We start from the raw sequence: 23,227 nt of genomic DNA, 5'->3' as shown, positions 1-23,227 counted from the left end.
TGCCACTGTTATTGCATAATTTGTAATCTATGACAGAACTAAAATAAATATGAAAAACTGACCTTGAAACTTGGCCTTTTTCAGCATGTGTTGCCCTTTAAGATGTATCAAACACAAACATGCCAGTAAAATTTTAATGGTTGGTGGCTGGTCTTCTGGGTGGGAAATTTTGCTAAGTTGCTGGACCTCAATGTTACGTTTTGAATGAGTAACACCCTGATTTAACAAATTCATCACAAATAACATGATTTATCTTGCATTAAAGGAAATTTACTTAGAAAGTAACACTTGTCAAACCACCATGTGAAGTATTCTCCTACGACCTGTTGGAAGCGTGAAAAGTCGTGATGTCACGCTCATTTACACGAGGCCCATGAGAAAGGCACATCGAAATCAGTGCTGCGTTTTGTGTTGTAAATGGCACATTTTCTTCGCAACTGAAGTTTTATTTTGGTGTTATTCTCTCATTTACGTTTTATTGCTGCAGTATTACTAAGCAGTAATGGGCTAAAGTAAAATTCTTTGTTAGTGTATCAGTTCTTACAAGTCAAAATTACAAAAATTAACTGAAAATTAAAGCAATAAAAATTACCATGTTTTTCCCGGATTTCGCAGTGCATATAAACCCTGCACAGGTTCAGCCCTCACTGCTGCTGGTGGGGCCACACTATTACAGCAGTGACCCTGGTTACACTATGTCCAACTCTGGGACCTATGATATCAGAAACGATGTCCTGTCACAACAGAAAAGGCTTCAGCAGTGTAAAATATCGCCCGCCCCAGCCATGCAGGATTGTCTACAGCCAGCTGCGAAAAGTACTCCTTAACATTTGTCGACCTGATACTGGTCATCCCACCCTCTAGCTGCATGCTCACGGGCTGCACCTAATTCTGCCATGACTGAACTGGGCCTTCTAGCTGGGGGTTATCTGACGGCTGACTTAAGAGACTTGAGTGTGCCTACTTGGGCGTACATGCTTTGGACTTGCACCTGACCTGCCGAACCACTGATGCTGTACCCAAAGCTGGGGTCTTCGGTTTGCCACCGTGCCCAGGTATGGTACCCCGCACTGGGCTGTTATCTGGTCATGCACCTGCACCAAATGGCGTGAACAACTTACTACAGAGCTTGCCGTCACAGTGCGGATGGTGGAGTCCTGTGCTTGCTGAGGTAATGACATAGCGCTCTCACAGGTTGGTAATTCCATGAGCTACGCACATACAATACCACCATCAGGGGCCAGCCTGCACAACTGGGTGTTGATCGCAGCAAGATGAAGTTTCAACTGCTGTACTGACTGCAATGAATAAATTGGCTGTTTTCTCACCGCTTTGATTTATAACCACACCCACCTAGAACTATGTATCTTGTGTCCTATGTCATCACTGACTTGCACCAAGATCAATACACACACAAGCCATTTGGCCACTGAGTTGCATGTCTTTTCAGTTGACGCCACACAGGGCAACTTCTGTGTCAATGATGAACTAAGAAAATCTCTGATCTGGCCGGGAATCGAACCCAGGCCTGCTGCAGATGCCCTGACCACTCAGCTAATGGGGCAGACAGTTTGGTATATTAAGCTTGTGTACATGGTGTGCTTGAGTAAGGAAAAATATATCGCCACCCTCTTTTTCTTTGAAGAACACTGTGATAACTTTGTAGTACCCTTGTGTATCCACCTGTGCAAGGGGTAATGTAGAATAATATTTCCCAACATCACAAAAGTCTTCATTTGATTTACTTTCAATGACACTTTCACAATTTAAACCCAAGGACCAGACAATTCCACCAGAAAAAATATAAATACTGTAGTTTCGTGATTTGTACAAAAACTGTTCTTAATTTTTCCATTATTTATACATCACTGTGCTCTCTAAGTTCCCACACTAGTCACGCACATTAATTGTAAGAGGCACTGAATTCCTCATATCTGTGAGACGATGATAAAATTGCTATGTAACAAGTGATAAAGCAGAATTGCAAAATAAAACAAATCTATTTGTTCATTTATAGGCTTTGATTTTTCTAGCAATATCTTTTTGTATAATTACTCCATCTTGTAATTTTTTTTTTAATTTAATGAAACCATACCAAGAACACCGACAAATCCAGAGGCCAAAAATGCTTAAAATTGAAGGTTTAACAAAATTCTTATTTATTGTTTTTTAATCTTCAGTTACAATTAAGGCATTGAATTCAACTTGACGTATCCATGGATTCTCCATGATCAATAACATTTACAGACAATTCTTCAATTTCAATGGGAAATGATGCAGCAGACAGAACAGCAGTAGTTCCTTTCTTGAAATCGTATGTTGCTTGCCTAAATGAGGGGAAAAAATACACAATATTAGCACCATATTTAAACTTAAAAGACATTAAAATTAAAAAGTATTATATATGTGGTTCATATTTAAACTTAAACGCAGAAGACTGCACAGTGCTGTTGCTTAAAATAAGTTCCTTGGTCCCAAATTTTACAACTCCATGGAAACACTGTTGTCGTTCACGGTTAAAATGAGCATTGCAATCTTTGCAGTTCTGAATGTTATCACAGGAAGCCAACATAAACATACATAAAGCTATTAATATGCCCAATATTTCAGTGGTGTGATCTGGAGACTTTCAGCCAAACAGATTCATTTTACACATCATACTGTTTCAAAAAATAGAAATAAATAACACACACTCCTTTTTGGATGATCTTACCACTTTATGAACTCTCCTAGAAAATAAACAATAGGCTGCTGTGAAACATATAACCTCAAAGCAAAGTAGTAAAACTCCACTCTCTGAGTCGTCATTTAATTTATTTTACCTATGTTTCTTACCTTTCTTTCTTTCAAGTAAGCAAGATTCTGACCTGTTTCAATGTTAGGTTTAAGCGATATATATTTAGTTCCTGACAACTCCTCATAGTCACCGGAAACTAATTGTTGAGCCTGATACTATGCCAGTATTTTAAATGTCATAGTGAGCTGAATTATATCATGGTGATTTATGAAAATGCCAAGGATATGCTACCAGAGATTATGCTGATGCCCCAATGGAGTACTGGTAAGTCATCATCTTATTGGAACGTAAATAGTTATGCACAGTCTTGGTGGCCACTCAAAGTTGGAAAGAAAAAATACCTTTAGAATTCCAGATATGAGGAGGAAGATGGTTTCAAGAAGCTCCGGATAAATTAATAGTGAGCGGTGGGGGGAGGAGTGGTCAGCATACCACAATAATGACTTATCTTTCCTCTCAGTTGAACTATATACCAGCCATAACCATTAATTTAACTGCAGTTTTTAAACACTGACAACTTATACCAAATAATATTCACATAATTAAAACACTGAGATACAATGCATTTTAAAATTTGTAATTTATAAAAACTCAGTAACATTCAATGCTAGGTTAAAAGGATGGAATTCCCTGAGATTTTACGAAATTCCCTGAGATTTCCGGGTAAAATATAATTCCCTGAGAATTCCAGTATTTCCAGAAGAACCACCACCCTGATATAACCCTGCAGAGTTTCAGCTTAGAATGACCAAATTCCTGAGGATATAGTCACTGTCCTAGTCACAATTGTGGCTGCATAATTCAGTCTCAACTGGAAGCCTTAATGACAGAATCCCAGTAGACTGCTGCATGGGGACAATATTTTTGCCTTAGCAAACATACTTCTGTACTTTTTCATGATGCAGTGCTCAGATGCTGCTTGTTTTTCATGTCTAGATAATTAATATGGTGTATGACATTTACACAATATTCTGAAACTGTATGTATGGACTGACCACCTGCGCTCACAAAGAATTTTATAAATCCCATGAAACCTGAGACTTGAGAGTGAATATATTGTGTGAGGATGAAGGCTATCTATGTTATTAGCTGCATTCCTGCAAAAAATAAATCACAGCATAGCTGTAATATGCATTTGAGCTTAGTGAGGTAATACCATCTCAAGAGTTCACTGGATTACGACATTCAAAAGAATGCTACATAAAATAATGTTGCACAGAAAATAGTACTGCCATCTGGGTTAACGATCGTCCTTTGCTGGTAACACTGGCCCAGAGGGGAAAAAAATGGGTTCTATGACATATATCTCACACATATAACAACAAATATTCACGTTTCTTGTTTTAAGGATGGTAACATGAGCTACATTCTTTTTGCACTGTTTCTGTAGTTCCATGAATCTGCTGCTGCAGCAGCACTTTATGTATGACAGGGCTGTTGGTCAGGGCAGAATAGTGGTGATCCAGCTTTTATCTGCATGTGTGTTACAGGAGCCGTTTTGCTGTTCGTAAGTTCCTGTTATTGCTTCATATGTGTGGTTTGAGATGTACAAAAAGTAATCCTAGTTCTTCATTTCGGATTGAAATAAAGACTACATTTCACAAAGACTAAATTTCACAATGGGGGTAACATAGTCCCATATTTTGAGCAATTGACCTGAACAATTTTAGGCTGAAATTTTGTTTATTTTCAAAACTATCACGATTTACTTTAAAAATTTCTTGCTGTTTTAAACGAAATTATTCCCCGTCAAGATGAAAAGAGTTTCCTGTGCTACTTCAAATGGCTCTGAGCACTATGGGACTTAACATCTGAGGTCATCTGTCCCCTACAACTTAGAACTACTTAAACCCAACTAACAAAAGTACATCACACACACCCATGACCGAGGCAGGATTCGAACCTGCGACCGTAGCAGTTGTGCAGTTCCGGACTGAAGCACCTAGAAGCGCTCTGCTACTGCAGCTGGCTCCTGTGCTACTAAATGAACTGATGAAGGTCCTAAAAGGGACCATGATCCACAACCTTTTCTCCAGCTTCGGTAAATACGGAATTGTCTCATTAAACAAAGGATCTTGAATGTTGTTTGCTGATGAAAAAATGAATTTACATGGTATGAGAGGCAGTCTTAGAGCAGCTAAACAAAAAAAGAATGACTATTTACCATCCTCAATTGATGCTAAAAGATGTGTGTTACTGGGAAGATGACGCGGATAAAAACTAACCCAAGAAGCTCCTAAGCAAAACCTATTTTCTGTTCTTGAACTGAATAGGTTTGTGTAATCAGTTTTGATAATATTTAAATTGTGTTACACTTTTGAAATTATTCACCTAATAACATTAACTAATTAATATTTTCCTTACTCATTTTACCTCTTTCAATTTTAGTTATACACTGAAATTTTTAGAAATAAACAATTCATTGACCTTTAGCAACAATTTACTAAATATATGATCTTTTTCTTTGATTTGACATAGGCTGTGTGCATTTTTTACCTTATTGTGATCAGATTTGAAGGTGTGGGACAAATTCACCCACATGAAGGCAACATTATATCTTTTTTTTGCAGACATGAACAGTTTCTGAACTGTCAACCCTGTCAACTGATCATAATTTTACATGTCAAAGGAGATGAAAAAGTGGGCCAATGTCACCCCAGTTGACTGCAACCAAAGATTATCACCTTCCACTCCAACCCCCAATAAATTTTAGTGCTATGAAGCTTATGACAAAGCACATTTACCTCTTTCCTTTAATGTTGGCTTCATCATACGGACGTAAGTAGTCAACACTGCCTTTTCGAATGACGCACAAGTCAACATTGCTTCCTGATCCTAGATCATTGAATATACCTGCTGCAATTGCATCTCTCACAAGCTGTTTGCCTTCTTCTTCCTGTAAAAAGAAATTAACAGAACAACAACAAAAATCAACAACCGAATTTTAAGGAGAAGTAATAGCTTGAAAACGACAGTATTCAGCCAATGAGGTAAGCAGTTCCCTGTAACAAAGCAATGTTCCCTTAACTGCTGATCAGGTTCTCAGGCAGATGAGTCATCATCATCATCATCATCATCGTTATCATTATTATCAGTTTCAGTTAACGTTAACATAACTGAGCTTCGTATTTCTCAGATAGGTTGAGTTAGGTATGTAGCTATGTGAATGCAAAAATTGTTTTTCAGAAGTTGTGTGTTCCACTTTTATCGTAAGATGTTTTCAGTGATCTGTAACACATGGTCCAAGTTTTATCTTTACTCTTAGAATTTTGAGCAGAAGCGTTTCTCCTGTATACACATGAGTCTCTTAGTGAACTCATTTTTATGTTGACAGAATTCTATCTGCTAGGAAGTTTCAAATACATCAGTAATTAACTTACATATAGAAGCAGACCCCATCAGACGTGGACTCATTATCTGCATTTTCACATATAAACGATCTTAAGTTTCCTATTCAGTGCTGTCATCTGTTAACCGGGTGTGGAAGCAGTAATGCATTACCGAATCTCTAATGCGCATCTTCTGTCATGTTTGTCATGACGTGAATCATCAGTTTAGGCCAGCAGAGGTGAGAAGTTGCACTTCACAGTATCTGTATTTAAAATGTTGGGTAAAAGGAAAGGAAGGGTGCCTGTCGAGGGGAAAGAAGCATGTATGAATGTAATATTCATTAAAAACAAAGAAGTTTTGGATTACTATGAGAAAGGTGAGCATTTTGTTGAAATTCAGCATGGTTTGAGACTTAGTGAACCCATTGTGAGAACTATTCATGACAATACAGAATCAATCCGAAAAACCGCTCAACCCTCAACTGACATAAATGTGACTACAGTGACCAAATCTCATCCGGATGCGATAGAAAGATGCACCACAATCAACACCACACATCTCTCTCGGGAGCCGCTACTCAAGTTAAAAGTCAAGAGCTTGTATACAGATTTAATGAAAGAATAGGACGTCCCAGCACCTTTCTTGGCCAATACTGGTCAGTTTGATTGCTTCAAGCATCATTGTGGCTTTCACAGCATTAAAATGACAGAAGCAGCAGATGATATTTGAGCCCAGGAATTTAAAATGAGATTTAAATAAATTGTGATAAAGATTACACTGTGAAACAGTGAGGCCCTTCAAATGAATGTCTAGTTTTAGCGAGAATATTCCAGCTACAAAGAATTTGCATGAAATAAATCCACCAAGGAAACTGAACTGACTATAGCACCACCACTTTCTTCCCATGTAGATAATCCAAAGAGGCCATTTAGATGTAAATAGACTTGATGAAAATAATTTTTGCATAGTATTGTTATCAGAATTACATTTTTAAGTGTGTAAATTTTGCATTAAAATGTGTTTCAGGAAGAGGATAATGGTTATTTCTGGTAAAAATACTAAGAAACTGTGCTATTTTAAACTTGAAATATGTGAGTAAACAAGAACCTAAACCCCATATAGTGCATATAAAACGGCTCTCAATTGACAAGAATTTGGTATATGCGACAATTCCGTGGAATGTAAATCTCATGCGCAATGAGATCTACCTGTACCTGAGACTAGCATCTTCTGCAAGATGTAATATACATAAAACCACAACATTACAACTAACTGGGAAGAAAAGACAAAAGCATCAAATAATAATACTAATAATCAAAGCCCATTCCTTAAATTAAAAACTTTGTGGGAAGTATCCTGTTTGATGTTTTAGACACTTCAGCTTTTTGTAGCCTCATACAAGCAGGAAAAGTGGCTTTAGTAAGGCTGTGATAACGAAAGTAGGATGCAGTGTGTGTGTGTGTGTGTGTGTGTGTGTGTGTGTGTGTGTGTGTGTGAGAGAGAGAGAGAGAGAGAGAGAGAGAGAGAGAGAGAGCATGAGTGAGTGAGTTTGCTAGCTTTTCAAAGATGACTTTTGTTTTTACTGGAATGTCAAGCAGGGAAACAAACTGTTTTAGTGCTAAAGCAGGTTGGGGGGGGGGAATCATCTCATATGTATTTCTTCAATAAACCTATTGCCCAAGTCCAAACCCACATATCTGCTATTTCAAAAACATTAGTTTTAGCATGTATATATGCAAATCCTAATGATAATCACACTTAAACTTCGATTTTACATTTGTCACGATTCTACACAATAAATTCATAGCACCTGTGAAAAATCCTGAAGATCAATGCTAAAAAATCTCCAATTTTATGCTTCTTCCTAGTAAGGTTTACCTTGATTCTACATTTTTACTCGTTTACCTTGATTCTACAGTTTTACTCTAAGTCTCACTTGACTTCACCCAATTTTCTTCCTATTGACATTTGATGTGACTGAACGAATTATAAGTGGCACAAAACACAGCTGGTTTGCACCACGTGTGGTGGCTGAGTTAAGGGAATATTTTAGCCCACTGCGGAGAGGGGAGACACGGGACAAGGGGAGACACGGGACAGGAAATGAAACGTAATCCACGATTGGCATTGCCAACACAACTTGGAACATTTAGCTTCAGCACATTATTATGGTACAACTACTGCCAAGTTGCGGCAGCAATGGAAAAACACGACAGTCAACACAAAGTGTTTCAGACTGAGCCAATACATGACGATGGGGCCCAGCCGCCACATTTTCTTGTGTCACTTTTAACTCAATCTGGTCTTTTTGCACATATTTTCGGTGAACTTTGCTCAGCAACGCTATTGATCGTCAACCTTTTAAATTCAAACTTTGAGTCTCAAAGAATATTCTTGGTCAGACTCAAGTAAACATCATCAGCCATTTCCGGCTAGTGAGCTCTTATTGGCTGATGATATATTGGGCCACCCAACGGCCAGTGCAGCCACCACACCGCAAATAATAAATTTACAAACCTTAACCAACAAAACATTTGGAATTCTTAAGGTACTGGATTATAAGGTACAAACAGGCAAAGAAGCTATAAGTCAAAGTCGCTGCGAGAATTTCATTCTTCTCCTCCCATGTAGCAACTTTATCAACGCTCAATGTCAACTGACGTAAGCAAATCAAAAATCCATGCGCAAACAAGAAAGAAATTTCATTATGTTATGCCATAAATAGACTTATTAGGGAAAACGTGAGTTTTGTCACTAGTAATGCTATACGGTACGTAAATGAAAACTTCTGCTAACGTTATAGGAGGTAATTGAGCCACTTCCCAACACACTACTGTCACAAATTATACCTTAAAACATGCAGTTTTGAGGGTTCTTTCATTTTATGTTCACCTCAAAAATATCAGGAATTTATAGCCTACATGGCTAACCATGAAATACAGTGAAAACTGCCAGATTACATCTCGGATGTTTGTTTCCCACCTGCAGCCAAAAGTTGCATAGCTTGGTGACATCACACTAATGCAGTGGCTTCTAGCATACAGTGATAAACAGCAAACTTACAGGGCAGCTTGTTTCAAAGCACATCTGATGTGATTGGTATATAGCAAATGGAATGACCACAGCTTCCACTTAAGTTTAATTTAGATAGTTTTACTTCATATGCCCTTCACTAGCACGCATTAATTTCACTTGCAGTAGTTCTGCTCGGAGTCTGCCAACACGTTTGGAACGCGCGCGCGGATAATAAGCTTATCTCATTGATTTTGGTGACCCAAATTTTGTTGCTGGTTCACAATACATTGCAGATAATTAGTACCAATGTTAATAAACTATATGTAGTAAATGCCTAGACATGAAAAATGATGGAATTTTTTCTAATTTGAAGAAAAATTATCATTGGTTTAGTTGGTAGGAAGTGGCAGCAATGTGTCCACTGGCTATGAGTCTGATACGCAGCTTAATTTCACTAATATCTATGTAACAATATTGTATGCTTATTTCTACCCCTACCAATTCCCCTCTATGGCGAGCCAATTTAATGTGTGCTTGTAATTTATAGCAACGAATATGTGACACTCAGTTATCAGCTCTTGGAATTGGATCCTTGAATGGAAATAGAGATAATTTATTCATTTTGAAAGTTACGTTAAAGGAGGATAGTGAGAGGCTTCTGGTTTTGATGCCCCAGGGTTTATATATGCAACACATTTCTACAGAAAAATTCATCTGGGGAATAAAATTACACTAGGATGTATTCAATTTTCACAAGGTCGAGATACACTTCCTTTAAAATAACAGGACCCTAGTACTTATTTTCTTCAATGAGAATACTACAAGACTGAAGACAAAAAGCTATGTACATATGTGTGGTGATTCCTTTTGACCAGGCTTATTTTAAGGCTTTGATGAGTCAAAACTAGTTGCAGCAGTCCATGGGCCAAATCTTGAACAGCTTTCACTAACAGGAACTGGGAGAATCCAGAATCCCTGTGTCAAACGCATTTTCGTGATTCCAACGGTTGAAACTTCAGCTCGAACGAACCTACTGGAGGTCTTTCCACTTGCATCACCAGAGTATGGGCACTACCCTTGGCTACAGGAGGAAAACACACACCCTTCACAAATTGGATTCTGACCCCTTCACTGTACTTCCCAGTTTTGGTTTATGCTCATCAATGTTCCTCCCCCTCTGGGTGAAAAAGGAAAGATCTTTCAAAAACGAATGTTTTGACATATAACTTGTGGTCGTAGTATGACAGAAAATAGCTCGATTACCTTATACCCAGTTACCAATTTCAATTTTTTGACATGTTTTTACTTGATGTTACACATCTCTGATTTTTAAAGAACTGATTAAATTCATTACCACAAATTACAGTAAAAACATTGAACCACACAATTTCCTCCACTTACACAGATTTTATACACTGTATTGGAGAGAATTACGATTTTTAATCGTATTTCCCAATTACATGTTTTTGCCTGTTTTTGCTTTGAGGGTTTTTATGTTTTCTTCGGTTCTGCATTTTCCTCAATTTTGCGTTTTTTGTCTGGACTACACGAAAAGATAAAATAGGAGTTTCACTGAAGTCATCTTGTGTTATAAACACAAGACACAGAATAAATGAAGAAATTAATATTTTAAATGATTAATGGAAAATCTCATATAAAGATGTGAAACAAATACTAACAAAGAGATAGAGGGGCTGGCCAGTACTTAGCTCAGTACAGCCAATAGATACACAAAAAACAGAACCAAAAAATTTTTTTACGTTCCTAGCTTTCGGAACAAATGTTCCTTCATCAGGGAGGAGAGAGGGGAAAGAAAGGGAAGAAGGGAAAGTAGATTCAGTTACTCACAACCCAGGTTATGAAGCAACAGGGAAAGGAAAACAGGGAGGGTAGCTAGGATGGAGGCATGGTTCTCAGAGGGAAGCCAAAGATATATTTTATCCACTGTGAATGAAAAATCTCAACTGTTTACCTCCTAAATATAACAATTAGAAACAAAATCTAAATATGATTTCAGGTGAGATTTAAAAGTCATTTGCTAATGTCTGAAACTTACCGTCATATCTGGTTTCCATCTGGATTCAAAAACTGACATTGCTGCCAGTGATCCTGAGCCCATTGTAGCATATGGAAGCTTATCTGATGACCCATGAGGATATATGCAATACAAATGTGGGCCTGTATTGTCTACTCCTCCAAGTACAAGAGCTGCACCAATGTAGCCCTGTAATTGAACAGAAATATGACAAAATCCCTCTGGATTCTGAATCACTGAGAAGACAACTATTGGAAATGACGTACAAAATGTAATTACACACTATTTGTCTGAACAAGGTCTAGGTTGCTGCTTCTGTAGAACACATTACGTTTAAACAACTTTAATCAATATTGTCACAACTAAACTACCCATTTACAGCAGTTTTAATTATAATACAAACTTGATACTACCATTCTTAAAGCTAACTTTACACAGTTATGGCTACTAAATGTGTATACATGATTTAAGTTCCAATAACAAGTTATCAGTTGCGTGTTGCGTCACATCCTACACTAATGAAATTTGTTCCAGTAACTCCCTATGAGCAAGCAATACACGTAGAATTTACTTGATTTGGCTGTCTAGTGCATGTAATGAATCTGTACACTATCAGGTGTGGCTTAGTGGCAAAGTGCCAACTACTAATCCAAAGATTTTGGGTTTGATTATTGGTCAATTCTAGGACTTATCTATAACTTAACACTTCTTTCACCTCAGGGAACGTTTGCTGATGTGAAAAATGCTGAGCTGCACTGTAGTTCAGAATAAGATAGGCCAGAAACATCATACAGAATTCGTATGTTCTGATGATGAAATTGTTCAATCCCATAAATGGTCAGACAGACAAAATAAAAGTTATCTGAAGCAACTGCAACAAGAATCGTATTCCAATTGGCAGCAAAGAACTCAATGGCTGGATAAAAAATCTTACTGTAAGAGGCAGTCAAATGAAAACAAGACAAATGGAAAAAAATAAACTGTTTATTATTTCAAAAGTAATTGCTTTAACTGTTTAATACATTTACCCCACTGAGACAGAACAGCCAATGCCTACATGGAAAAAGTCTGCACATGCTTATGGAACCATGGCTGTACCTATGAGTGCACCTCTTCATCTGAATCAAATCATACAGCAACAAATGTCTGTCTTCAGGGCTCCAAACAGGTGGAAATCATTTGGGGTGAGGTCGGGACTGTAAGAAGGATGTACAAGGGCTTCCCTGCGAAACTTCCACACCGTACTCAAAATAACCTTGGTAACATGTGGACTCATCTCAATACATTCTAATTATTACTTCAAAAATTTCGTCAAATCATTGAAGAGCATTATTTCTGAAGCTAACGATCAGCTAACTTTGAACATGAACTGCAAGGCTCTTAGATTATATTACTTGCTTGAGTTACATACAAAAAGACTATCCCAAGAGTACAGGTGTCTCATCATTCTCACCTCCCTGTTACTTGCTAGTGGGAGAAAAACATTACATCATCCCAAAAAAATCCAAATCATAGTTTGGAACTAGAATCTCCATAGTCTTGTTGGGCAGATTTAATGATTTACAAGTCCTAAGCTATCATTTTTTTTTTACATTGTTAGTTTGTTCATAGTGTGTCTACCAATGGGAGCATAGGCATACTGGAAGACCTTTTGCAAAGATGTAAAATAAATACCTGTAGTATGGCTACTCAGACACATTTCAATCTTAATTACTTTCTGTTCCAATTCCCCCTCCCCTTCACTACACAAAATTTTATGCAGAACTTTGAACATTATTATAAAACAAAAATTCCGTAATGAGAACATAGAGGATCAGATAAATGCAGGAAATTTGTGGGTGTGCTGAGCTTATTGATCAATACAACTTGCTATTTATTCTTAAAACATAGATTCCCAAAACAATAAACTGGATTGCAATGGAGTTGAGAAGCCAGGTTAAAAATGGAAAGGTCAAATGCGGAAAGAAAATCAACTTGAAAATGGGATAACACTGCCCCAAAACATGTGGCAATAATCAGGTGAGTTACAACAGGACTGAATATCCTCAATATTGCTTGAATGACAATTGTATGATGGCTTCACATCGGTTATACGGTGACAATGGTTACTAAAGTTGATAAATCCATCACAAATGCTAGGTGACTTTTTATGACAGAGTGGCTAAGCAGTTGCTAGCATCCTGATGAGACAATGAATGGACAGCTTTTAGAACCAACATGATGCACACAAAAGAATTATGGGCAAAGTTCGATCTGATTGTAAATTGCGCTCTGGAGAAGCATGTACCAAGGAAGTGGTTAAGGACAGAAAAGACACATTGTGGTTTAATAACAAAATTTGGAATATGTTGATAAAGAAGATATTATTTTTTGATGCAGAAATTTCAATAGACAAAAGTCGAAATTTGTGTATCTACAAGAAGATTGATGCAGGAAGCATACAACTTCCACCCACATGGATTAGTGAAAGAACTTACTGAGAACCCAAAAAGTAAGTGGGCTTAAGACTTCTATCCATTCGCTTGTCGACGTGCCTCATGTGGCAATAAAAAACGGCAAAAGGAACACTGAAGTTTTAAATTATGTTTAGACTCACTCACCAAGAGGATCATACAGGCATAAAATCATTTGACCATCACACAGACTCCCATTTGAAGGACACAAATATAGGCATCCCTGGCATAGAAAAGCAACACAGTTGGAAAAAAAAGTTGCTAGGTCCAGACAGAATACCAATTCAATTTTACAGAGAGTATTCTTCGCCATTGGCCCCCTGCTATTTAGCCTGCATTTCTTGCAAATCTCTCATCCAATGTCAAGGCCCAAAGCGTACATGACTCCTGTATATATGAAGAGCAAAAGAAAAGACCCGCAAAATTACAGGCTAATATCCTTAACATCAGTTTGCTGCAGAATTTGTGAATGTTCTAAGTTTGAATATAATAAATTTTCTCGAGTCAGAAAATTTTCTGTTCGCAAATTGGCATAGATATAGAAGGCATCACTAGTGCAAAACTCAGTTGCCCTCTTCTCAAGGCATCCTGCAAACTGTTGATGAATGGCAAGAGGCAGATCCCATATTCCCTCATTTCCGAAAAATGTTCGGCACATCAGCCCACTGCTAACTGTCAACAAAGGTTTGAGCATATGGAATATGTTCCCAAACGTGACACGCTCGATGGTAGCTTAAGTAACAGATGCCCGTACTTTGTCCTGGATGGCAGGTGTTCATCAGTCATGGGTATCATCAGAGTGCACCAAAGAAGTGTGACAGGACCAATCCTGTTCTGTATATACGTAAATGATCTGACAGATAGGGTGAGCAGCTATCTGCAGCTGCTGTTGACACTACTGCATGGGAAAGTGTTGTTGAGTAACTATACGAGGATGCAGGATGACTTGGACAGAAATTGCTGACGTGCTGAATGGTAACTTGCTCTAAATGTAGAAATATGTTAGGTCAATATAGATGAGCAGGAAAAACAATCCTATAATGTTTAAACAGAGTATGAGTGGTGTGCTGTTTTACATATCTAGGCATAACACTGCAAGTGGAATGAAATGGAAAGAACAAATACGATCAATAGTGGAAAAGGTGTAAGCTCAACTTAACGTTTATTGGGAAAATTCTAGGACAGTATAGTTCACCTAAAAAGGAGACTGCTGTATCTGCGACAGCAGAGACAAATGTGAATGTTATTCCTCAATCTGTTTTTATTGGGAAAAACCAATAAAGAAGTTCAGGCAAGAAACGAATTACAGATCATACTTCAGATTTTATAAAAAAAGAATAACAAAATAAAATGTTATCCTCTCGCTCAAGAAAATCCACCAAAGACGGAAACAAAACTACCAGAGTGTGGTCGGCACAGCATTACCACAAAGCTGTACAGGGAGACCAGGCCACCTTTATACGACACACGAGTCACAGTCCGAAGCTGCCACCACTCCTGTCGATCCGGGACTACCAGCAGACAAGGCGTGTGCTACAAGTCCAGGTGGCCTGTCAAACTGCCAGCAGTGCACCAGTTTATATGGTCGATTGGCGGATGGATCTTCCGGGACTATTTTCGACCACACAAATGACGTAGGAAAATAGTCTGTTTGTTGATCGCAACTTTGTGTGCTACTGTTGATTCATGGTGCTAAGGTAGCAGGCCCCGGCAGCCACTGGCTAAGACATGAGGTTGTGTTTTTGCCTCTGACAGGGCCTTGGTCATACCGTAAACATCTGCTTTGGTTTCACTCGCTGTGAAGAAGGCATTCCACATCGCTGTTCTGTCGTGTGTGTTGCCAATGTCGCAGGCAGACAGGACAGAAGCTGTAGAGACTAAGCACAGAACACTAGTGCCACATACTCCTGAACACTACTGGAGTGTTTGGGATTCCCACCAGGTCAGTTTAAAGGAAGACACCAAAGCAATTCAAAGAAATGCTGCTCAATTCGTTAGCAGTAGGTTTGACCAACATACCAGTATTACAGAAATGCTCCATGAATTGAAATGGTAACCCCGGGAGGGAAAATTACATACTTTTCGTGAAGCACTATTGAGGAAATTTAAAGACTAGGCATTTGCAGCTGACTACAGAACGATTCTGCTGCTGCAAATGTATATTTTTGGCTGGGACTGCAAAGGCAAGCTAAGAGAATTAGGGATTGTATGGAATTGTGTAGACTGTCATTCTTCCCTTGCTCCAATTGTGAGTGGAACAGGAAAGAGGATGACCAGTAGCAGTACACAGTATCCTCCACCACACTCTATGGTGGCATGCATAGTATATATGTGATGTAAATGTAGCAGCAGAGTTATATCTCCTCTCTCTGCCTCTAAAGATAAAGGAGAAATTCTTGTTTATTCTGGAATGGTTTTTCTGCTATGTCAACTCCAAGTTCGAGGAAATAATGTTAGCAATTCATGCAATAGGAGTATTGCATGTACACCAATGTAAAGGTGATGAATTCATTCAGCAATAATCCGATCACAGAAGAGCCAATGTTGGCCTTTTGCTTGGACACACACGTGTAGAGTTTGTAGGTGAAGCTAACTTATGATGAAAGGTCATATTTTAAAAACTAAATCAGGAATAACATACAAACTTCATTATACGAGGTTTGTCTGGAAAATACGTATAAAAGTTGAATAATAACTTTATTTTACAATTATTCAGGTATTACAATATGGTCTCCTTCAAAGTACTCGCCCTGAGATGCGATACACTTCTGCCAACGCCGTTTCCACTGTTGATAACATTGCTGGAAGTCTTCAGTTGTGATGATGTTCAGTGGCCGTGTCATTTCCACCTTGATGGCTTCCACATCTCCCAAGTGCCGCCCCCGGGAACATGAAGAAGTCACACGGGGCTAAATCGGGTGAATAAGGAGGGTGGTTTGTCACGGTGATTGAGCTTCGGGCCAAAAACTCACGCACAACGAGCGAAGTGTGAGCAGACGCATTGCCGTGATGAAGGATCCACCTGCCCCCTTTTGCCAACTCCACTCTAACTCGGGCCACACAAGCTCTGAGACGTGTCAGAACTTCAACGTAAAAATTTCCGTTCACTCTCTGGCCGGGAGGGACAAATTCCTTGTGAACAATGCCCCTAGAATCAAAGAAAGCACTCAACACTGTCTTCACATTGGACCTTGATTTTCGCGACTTTTTTGTTCTCGGTTCGCCCGGTAGTTTCCATTCCTTGCTTTGAGATTTGAGCTCCACATCGAATTCATAAAACCAGGACTCGTCTCCAGTGATGACTCGGTTGAGAAAGTCCCATCGTTCCTCTGCTTCCAACCAATCCTCATAGCACTCAACCTTCTTTGCTTTCTGTTCCGGCGTCAAGAGCTTCGGCACGATTTTCGCACACAATTTCTTCATTTCAAGTTTCGGTGTCAGGATTTCGTGAACAATTGTTTTGGGGATTGACAGCTCGTCAGCAATCATTCTGACTGTCAATCTACGGTCTTTAAGAACACAAGCCCGAATTCATTCAACATTTGCATCGGAACTCTATGACGACGGGCGTCCTGGGCGAGGGTCATCGTTCACTTCTTCTCGGCCATCCCGGAACCTTTTTAACCACTTGTTCACAGTTGGTTCCTTCAGAGAATTGTCTCCTAGCTTTACAAGAAACTTGATGTTGACGCGCTGTTCCTCAATCAGAGAGAGCTCCATGCCGACGGCAGGTGAAAAAGGTTAACTGTCAACAAGCTGCCACACACTCCCACCTTCACGCAGAGTGCTCCGACTCGAACTGAGCGTTGATGGGATTGATTACAGCAGTAGTCCCACCTGGCAGTGACTGCAACTTGTAACATAAAGACATTATTCAACTTTTATACGTATTTTCCGGACAAACCTCGTATATGCTAAATAACTCAAGCAATCAACTGAAAAAAGTACTTATCCTCACTTTGGTAAAGATTAGTCTGATCACAGTATCTGTTATATTTTTGAATGCACAACATGCCAGTGACACTTTTTTCATATGTACCTCTAGAAAGATCAGTCTACTTTTTATATATATATATATATATATATATATATGCCTTTCAATTTTACTAAATGTATAACACGCAGAAACTCAAAATATGTCAAAATATGTTCTCATGGGTTAGCACTTTCTTCTTCCAATCACTTCAGTTTTGAGTCTCATCATGTGGAAACCAGCTCCACTGACAGTCAAGGACTGACATTTCGTTCACTTAAAGTGCCTCAAGGTCTGCAGACAACCTCTCACTTAGCAGGGCAGCTGCTGTACAACATCTACATTTACGTACATACTCCCCAAACCACCACACATAGCATGGCGAACGGTACCTTGTACCACTGCTAGTCAGTCCCTTTTCTGTTCAACTTTCAAATGGAAAGGAGGGAAAACTACAATCTATATGCTTACATAGGAGCCCTGATTTCTCGTCTTGCCTTCTCAATGCATGAAGGTGGCAGTAGGACCATTCTGCAGCCCATTGCAAATGCTGGTTCTGTAAACTTTCTCAATAGTGTTTCATGAAATCATCATCTTACCTCCCATTATTCCCATTTGAGAACACAGAGCATTTCCACATTACTAGCACGACGATTGAATGTACTGGTGCCAGCTCTAGCAGCATGCCTCTAAATTACATGTCTTCCTTTAATCCAACGTGTTGGGGATCCCAAACTTACAAGCGGGGGGGTCGACTGAAGTGTCCGATCCCACCCGTTGGCTTTGACCCATGACGTAAGGCTGTTGTGGTGTGTGACGTCACGACGGCGCGGAATTTAGTTTGTGAGAGTTGCATGTTTGTAGGTGTTTTGATGTGATCGTTGGTGCTCTCTGGTGGTGTGTTAGGTGATGTTTTTGGTTAGTTTGTGTGTGTGTGGCATGTTTATATATATGGATATGGTGTTATGGGCGCTCAACAGTGTAGTCTTTAGCGCCCGGCATGTTTATAGGTGGCGTATTGTTGTGATGAGTGGTTCTCTCTGGTGGTGTGTTTATGGGTAGCGTGTTACGTGGCGTATGGGGTTTAATTGCGTGATAGCATTGCATGTGTGTGGTATCGGGACTGTGCTTTCAGTAGAATATTTTTCAGTGAGTTAACGATTTTAGTTTTGTTATTTCGACATTATTGTAGTTTTTTCTGTTCGTTGTGTGTAAATTTTGGTAAATTGCTTTTTTTATGTCTTTGGTAGGTATGGATATGACTGACAAGGTCAACAGTTTTCGGTTGTCGGCGATGATGGGGGACAATGCGTTGTCTCTGATAAAATTTCTTCAACTATTCGGATTTTTGGATGAAGTCGTGAAGTGTTCAGTATGTCGTGAAGAAACGAGGCTTACTAAAGTTCTGGCGTCTTGGACCAGGGGCAGCTGTATGTGGAGATGTCGTAAGGATAACAGGTCAAGGAAAGTGTTTGATTCCAATTTTGTTGGTTTGTTGTGTGTTTTTTGAGGTAGTGATGATTGTGGACGCGGTTGTAGTTTTGGGTTTGATGACTTGGTATCGGTAGTTTCTGTTGATCTATATAGGTCAAGGGAAGTGTTCGACTCCAATGTGTGATTGTGGCTGTTCCGGTACTGGGAGCTGCTGTAGAGCTATATAGGTAAAGGGAAGTGTTCGATTCCAATTTGTGGGATCGGGAGTTACTGTTTAGCTGTATAAGTCAAGGGAAGTATCCAATTCCAGAGGATACTGTATTAGTGGAATTTGGGGAGTTTTGTGTTGTCTGTTTTTTTTTCCTCGTTTAGTGTGGTTTGGTATGGTGGTGTGTCTAAATTTGTTTATATTTACTTTGTCCCCACCCAAAACCCCAATTTCCCATGCTCGTCCCGTTAGTTTCATTAGGTTTTTTTGTGGAACGTGTGAGTGTTGGTTTTTTAATGTATTTTCGTGTTTGTGGTCATGTTTACGTAATGACGTCATAGGTGCCATATTGGAGTCATAGTGTATGGTCGTTTCCACCATATTTGTTACGTCATGGGTCAAAGCAGATGGGTGGAATCAGACGCTTCTGTATTTCCCACAAGCGGTACTCAAGAATGACTCACAGGAGTGTTCCCTATGCAGTCTCTTTTATAGGTGAGCTACACTTTCCTAGAATTAACGCAATAAACCGAAGTCTACCATTCGCTTTCACTCATGATCAACTTCCCTTTATTTCACATCACTCTGCAATATCACGTCTAAACAGTCAATCAATGTGATTGCATCCAGCATTAATATTGTATTCAAACATTATAGAACTGTTGTTCTTATTTATCTGCAGTAATTTACATTTTATATACATACGGGTACCATATCAAAATTGCCATTAATCAGCCTTGGCACAAAATCTAGTCATGAGCAACTAGGGACAGTTGGTGAAGAACATCTGCATGAGTATAGATGAAAACAGTGGCTTCTCAGTCTCTGTGCAAAAACTAGAGCAGAGAGCAACATAAGAAAGTAAATGGTGGTGAGATACTTTCCCTAGCAGATGGACAGATAGAGAGTTATCCACATGACACTGATCAATACACCCCTTGTATCATATGTCTGTTGTAGGCACTTTTACTATTTACATAACATTTAACACTGACTGTTGTGTTAACACATATCATGAAATCTATTTTCCATAGTAGTGTTTGCTATGTGTGGCACGACACACACAATCCGCTGAGACCACACAAAAATTATTGACTTGGAAAAGATATGCTATGCAGTCCCTTCATGACCTGTTGTTGACTGCTTGTGTAAAATCAGTTATTTACATATGACACTGACAAATTTTACCAAACCTATCATAACTGAGATCTTGATCTGTAATGCAAGTGAACAGTAAAGGCTCCTTGAATAGTACAAACTGATACAGACTTCTCTCTACATGTACTAAGCTTATTTGCAGCACCATACACTCGTAGCATTGCAATGCTGGGTTAAATTTTACTTGCAGCTGCGGCAGCGTAGTGTACTAATGTCGGCAATGTGCAATCCATCTGCACAAGGACACTGAGTATGCAGATCAACATTTTTTAATTAGATCATAGAAGAAGGTGGATGGATTAATTTTTATTCATAATAAGAGTCACATGTTCGATACATTAAAAAAACATTGATCCATATACAGTCTACCACGTTTTTTTAATTAAAAATATTGACCCATCTACCTCCTACAATTATTTAATTCAAAAACATTGCTCCACCTACTCAGTGTCTCGCACAGATCGATTGCACGTTGCCAACGTTAGCACACTTTGCCATCATTACTGTAAGTAAAATTCTACCCAATGCTGCGACAAGTATTTTTGATAACCAACCCAGTGATACAAAATGTCTTCGGGTCGACAGAAGCGTCCGATCCCACGCGTCGGCTTTGACCCGTGACGTAAGGGTGTTGTCGTGTGTGACGTCATGACGGCGCGGAGTTTGGTTTGAGTGTGGCTGTCTCCAGTTCTGTTTTATCTTATTTTATTTACTTTTCTGATCAGTTCGTTCTATCTCGTGAGATTTTTTTTAAAATTTAAAAACACTTATTACTTATTTTAATTATTTGTTTCCTCCAATTTCTGTTTTAGTTTATTATATTTATCTTTCTGATCTGTTCGTTCTATCCCGTGAGATTTTTTTTTTAAAAAGACAAAAAACACTAATCAGCTACTGAAGCATATTTATCTTCTATGGGTTGCAGGGGTTACGACCCCTGGGGAGGTGGGTGAGTATTCATGCATGGCCGTCTTCACTTACTTGTTGTAGCTACGCAAGGCGTCTAAATTTGTTTATATTTAGTTTGTCCCCCACCCAAAACACCCCATTTCCCGCGCTTGTCCCGTTAGTGTCATTAGGCTTCTTGAGGAAAGTGTGTGTGTTTGTTTTTGTTTCCGCCATATTTGTGACGTCATGGGTCAAAGCAGACGGGCGGGATCGGACGCTTCCGTATTTCCATGTCTTCCAGATGCCAAAGTAAAATTTGAAAAAGTTCAACAACAACTCTTATTCGATAAAAGTATTTCTATTGTTGAAATGTGTAAAAGTTGGTGGGGTGGGAATTACTAACTGACATCTGTATATTCTAAAAAATCTTATAGATGTTCAGCGTGCAGTCATGTTCACAAATTAATTTGCAACGTGAATGTGAAATTATTCGTTCTACATCGGTACAATTTCTCATACAAATTATATGTGAAACATGAAACAAAAAGATACCTCTCTTCCACAGATGAATGTGGAGTACGTCAAAAAATTTTCAACATTTTATTTAAGACGTAATTACAAGTGACAACACATGTAAGAATCCAGTACACTGTCGTGCATAATGATAATATTTAAGCTACTGTACGGAAGCAACGTCAATGTGAAAAACAGTTTACAACATTTATATACTGATGTATTTCTAATAAATAGCTTATAGTGACTAATTAACTTTTTTTTCCTCACCTGGTATCGAAACAACATCTGCTTAAGCATGCGATTCGCTGTAACAACTGGAACAACTCGTCCAGTATTCAAACGATGAAGTTCTAATTGAGAAGATATCATCTGCGTGGTCATTTCCGTATCTGCTGCTGTTCCAGCGCCACAGCAATACATGTTCGGTGCAAGAAAGTGTATCTTGGAGCAATTTTTATCAGACACAATTGTATCTTCGGTAGCTCTAGTATCTGCTCCCAGTATAACGCCATCTTTATATATTATACCAACAATCGTCGTGCCTGTCTTCGTGGCTTTTGGAGCAACAAAGCCTTCTTTTAAAAGAAATGCATTCCTAAATACAGGAGAGAATAGCTTAAAATCAAATGACAATGCACTTTTGTTAGTATGTAGGCAATACAGCAGACCTCAACGATTAACATACATTTATACTACAGGCACAAGGTAAAAAAGATTGTATCTTGTAATTCACTAAATTTACAAACCTTCTGCAGTTATCAAACTGAAACCCGGGACGGGAAATATCCGGACACACAACAGACGCCATGACAATCAATGATACTCCTGAAACAGGCAACAACACAGCACGAATTCTTCTTTCGCCACCAAAGATGTTAGAACCTCAACGTTTGACAGAACATAACCATCTTACGCCAGTAAAATCCCTGGCTGCGCTGATGCTTCGGGCCATAAATTGACATTACATGGGCATACACATTCAGCTTCAGAGAACACCTGGCTGCGCGCATTCTAACATTCTACAAGCAGCTGATTATATGTCAAGACGTTTACTACGCTTGCGTATCTCATATCGCTTGCTTATTCTCATTTTGCTGCTTTTCTTTGCTATATTAGATTTTATTTTCTCTTGTTTACATTTGTTGCTCAAATTTATTTATTTCTTATATATTTCATGCCGTTACACAGCCAAATAAAGTAAGCAGATTCAAAAGGATGTAGGTGCACTAGTTATTCGCAGACTTGAAGGGGTAGAGTAGCATGGAGAGAGACATCAAACCAGTCTTCAGAGTGAGGATAAGAACAACAACAACATTGTTACGGTGATGTCTGTCACTGTTCAATTTGTCTACTATTCTTTGCCCATTACGTTAGTTTTAAAATACATAAATACACAGCAAATGTAGTATAGCTAGACTCT

At 38.8% G+C, this 23,227-nt stretch overlaps 1 protein-coding gene across 1 annotated transcript; it reads right to left on the bottom strand.

The window, feature by feature from the left end:
• Positions 1–2,135: 2,135 nt before the first annotated feature.
• LOC124798565 (proteasome subunit beta type-7-like) lies at positions 2,136–22,673 on the bottom strand. The gene is made up of 5 exons (XM_047262024.1): positions 22,554–22,673; positions 22,075–22,402; positions 11,199–11,366; positions 5,542–5,693; positions 2,136–2,327 (listed from the first exon to the last, which is right to left on the bottom strand). The coding sequence occupies exons 1-5, from the start codon at positions 22,613–22,615 to the stop codon at positions 2,201–2,203; spliced, it is 837 nt and encodes a 278-aa protein (XP_047117980.1). The 5' UTR covers positions 22,616–22,673; the 3' UTR covers positions 2,136–2,200.
• Between the last annotated feature and the right edge of the window lie 554 nt (positions 22,674–23,227).

The sequence above is a fragment of the Schistocerca piceifrons genome, chromosome 5, assembly GCF_021461385.2.
Source record: "Schistocerca piceifrons isolate TAMUIC-IGC-003096 chromosome 5, iqSchPice1.1, whole genome shotgun sequence".
Classification (NCBI taxonomy): domain Eukaryota; kingdom Metazoa; phylum Arthropoda; class Insecta; order Orthoptera; family Acrididae; genus Schistocerca; species Schistocerca piceifrons.
The sequence above is the reverse complement of the archived record's forward strand: the minus strand, read 5'-3'. Positions and strand labels throughout refer to the sequence as shown.

Coding starts and splice junctions, on each gene's coding strand:
- LOC124798565 (XM_047262024.1), bottom strand. CDS start 22,615: ATGGCGTCTGTTGTGTGTCCGGATATTTCCCGTCCCGGGTTTCAGTTT. Junction 22,403..22,553: donor CAGTTTGATAACTGCAGAAG/GTTTGTAAATTT, acceptor TCCTGTATTTAG/GAATGCATTTCTTTTAAAAG. Junction 5,694..11,198: donor GATGGAAACCAGATATGACG/GTAAGTTTCAGA, acceptor TTCTTTTTACAG/GAAGAAGAAGGCAAACAGCT.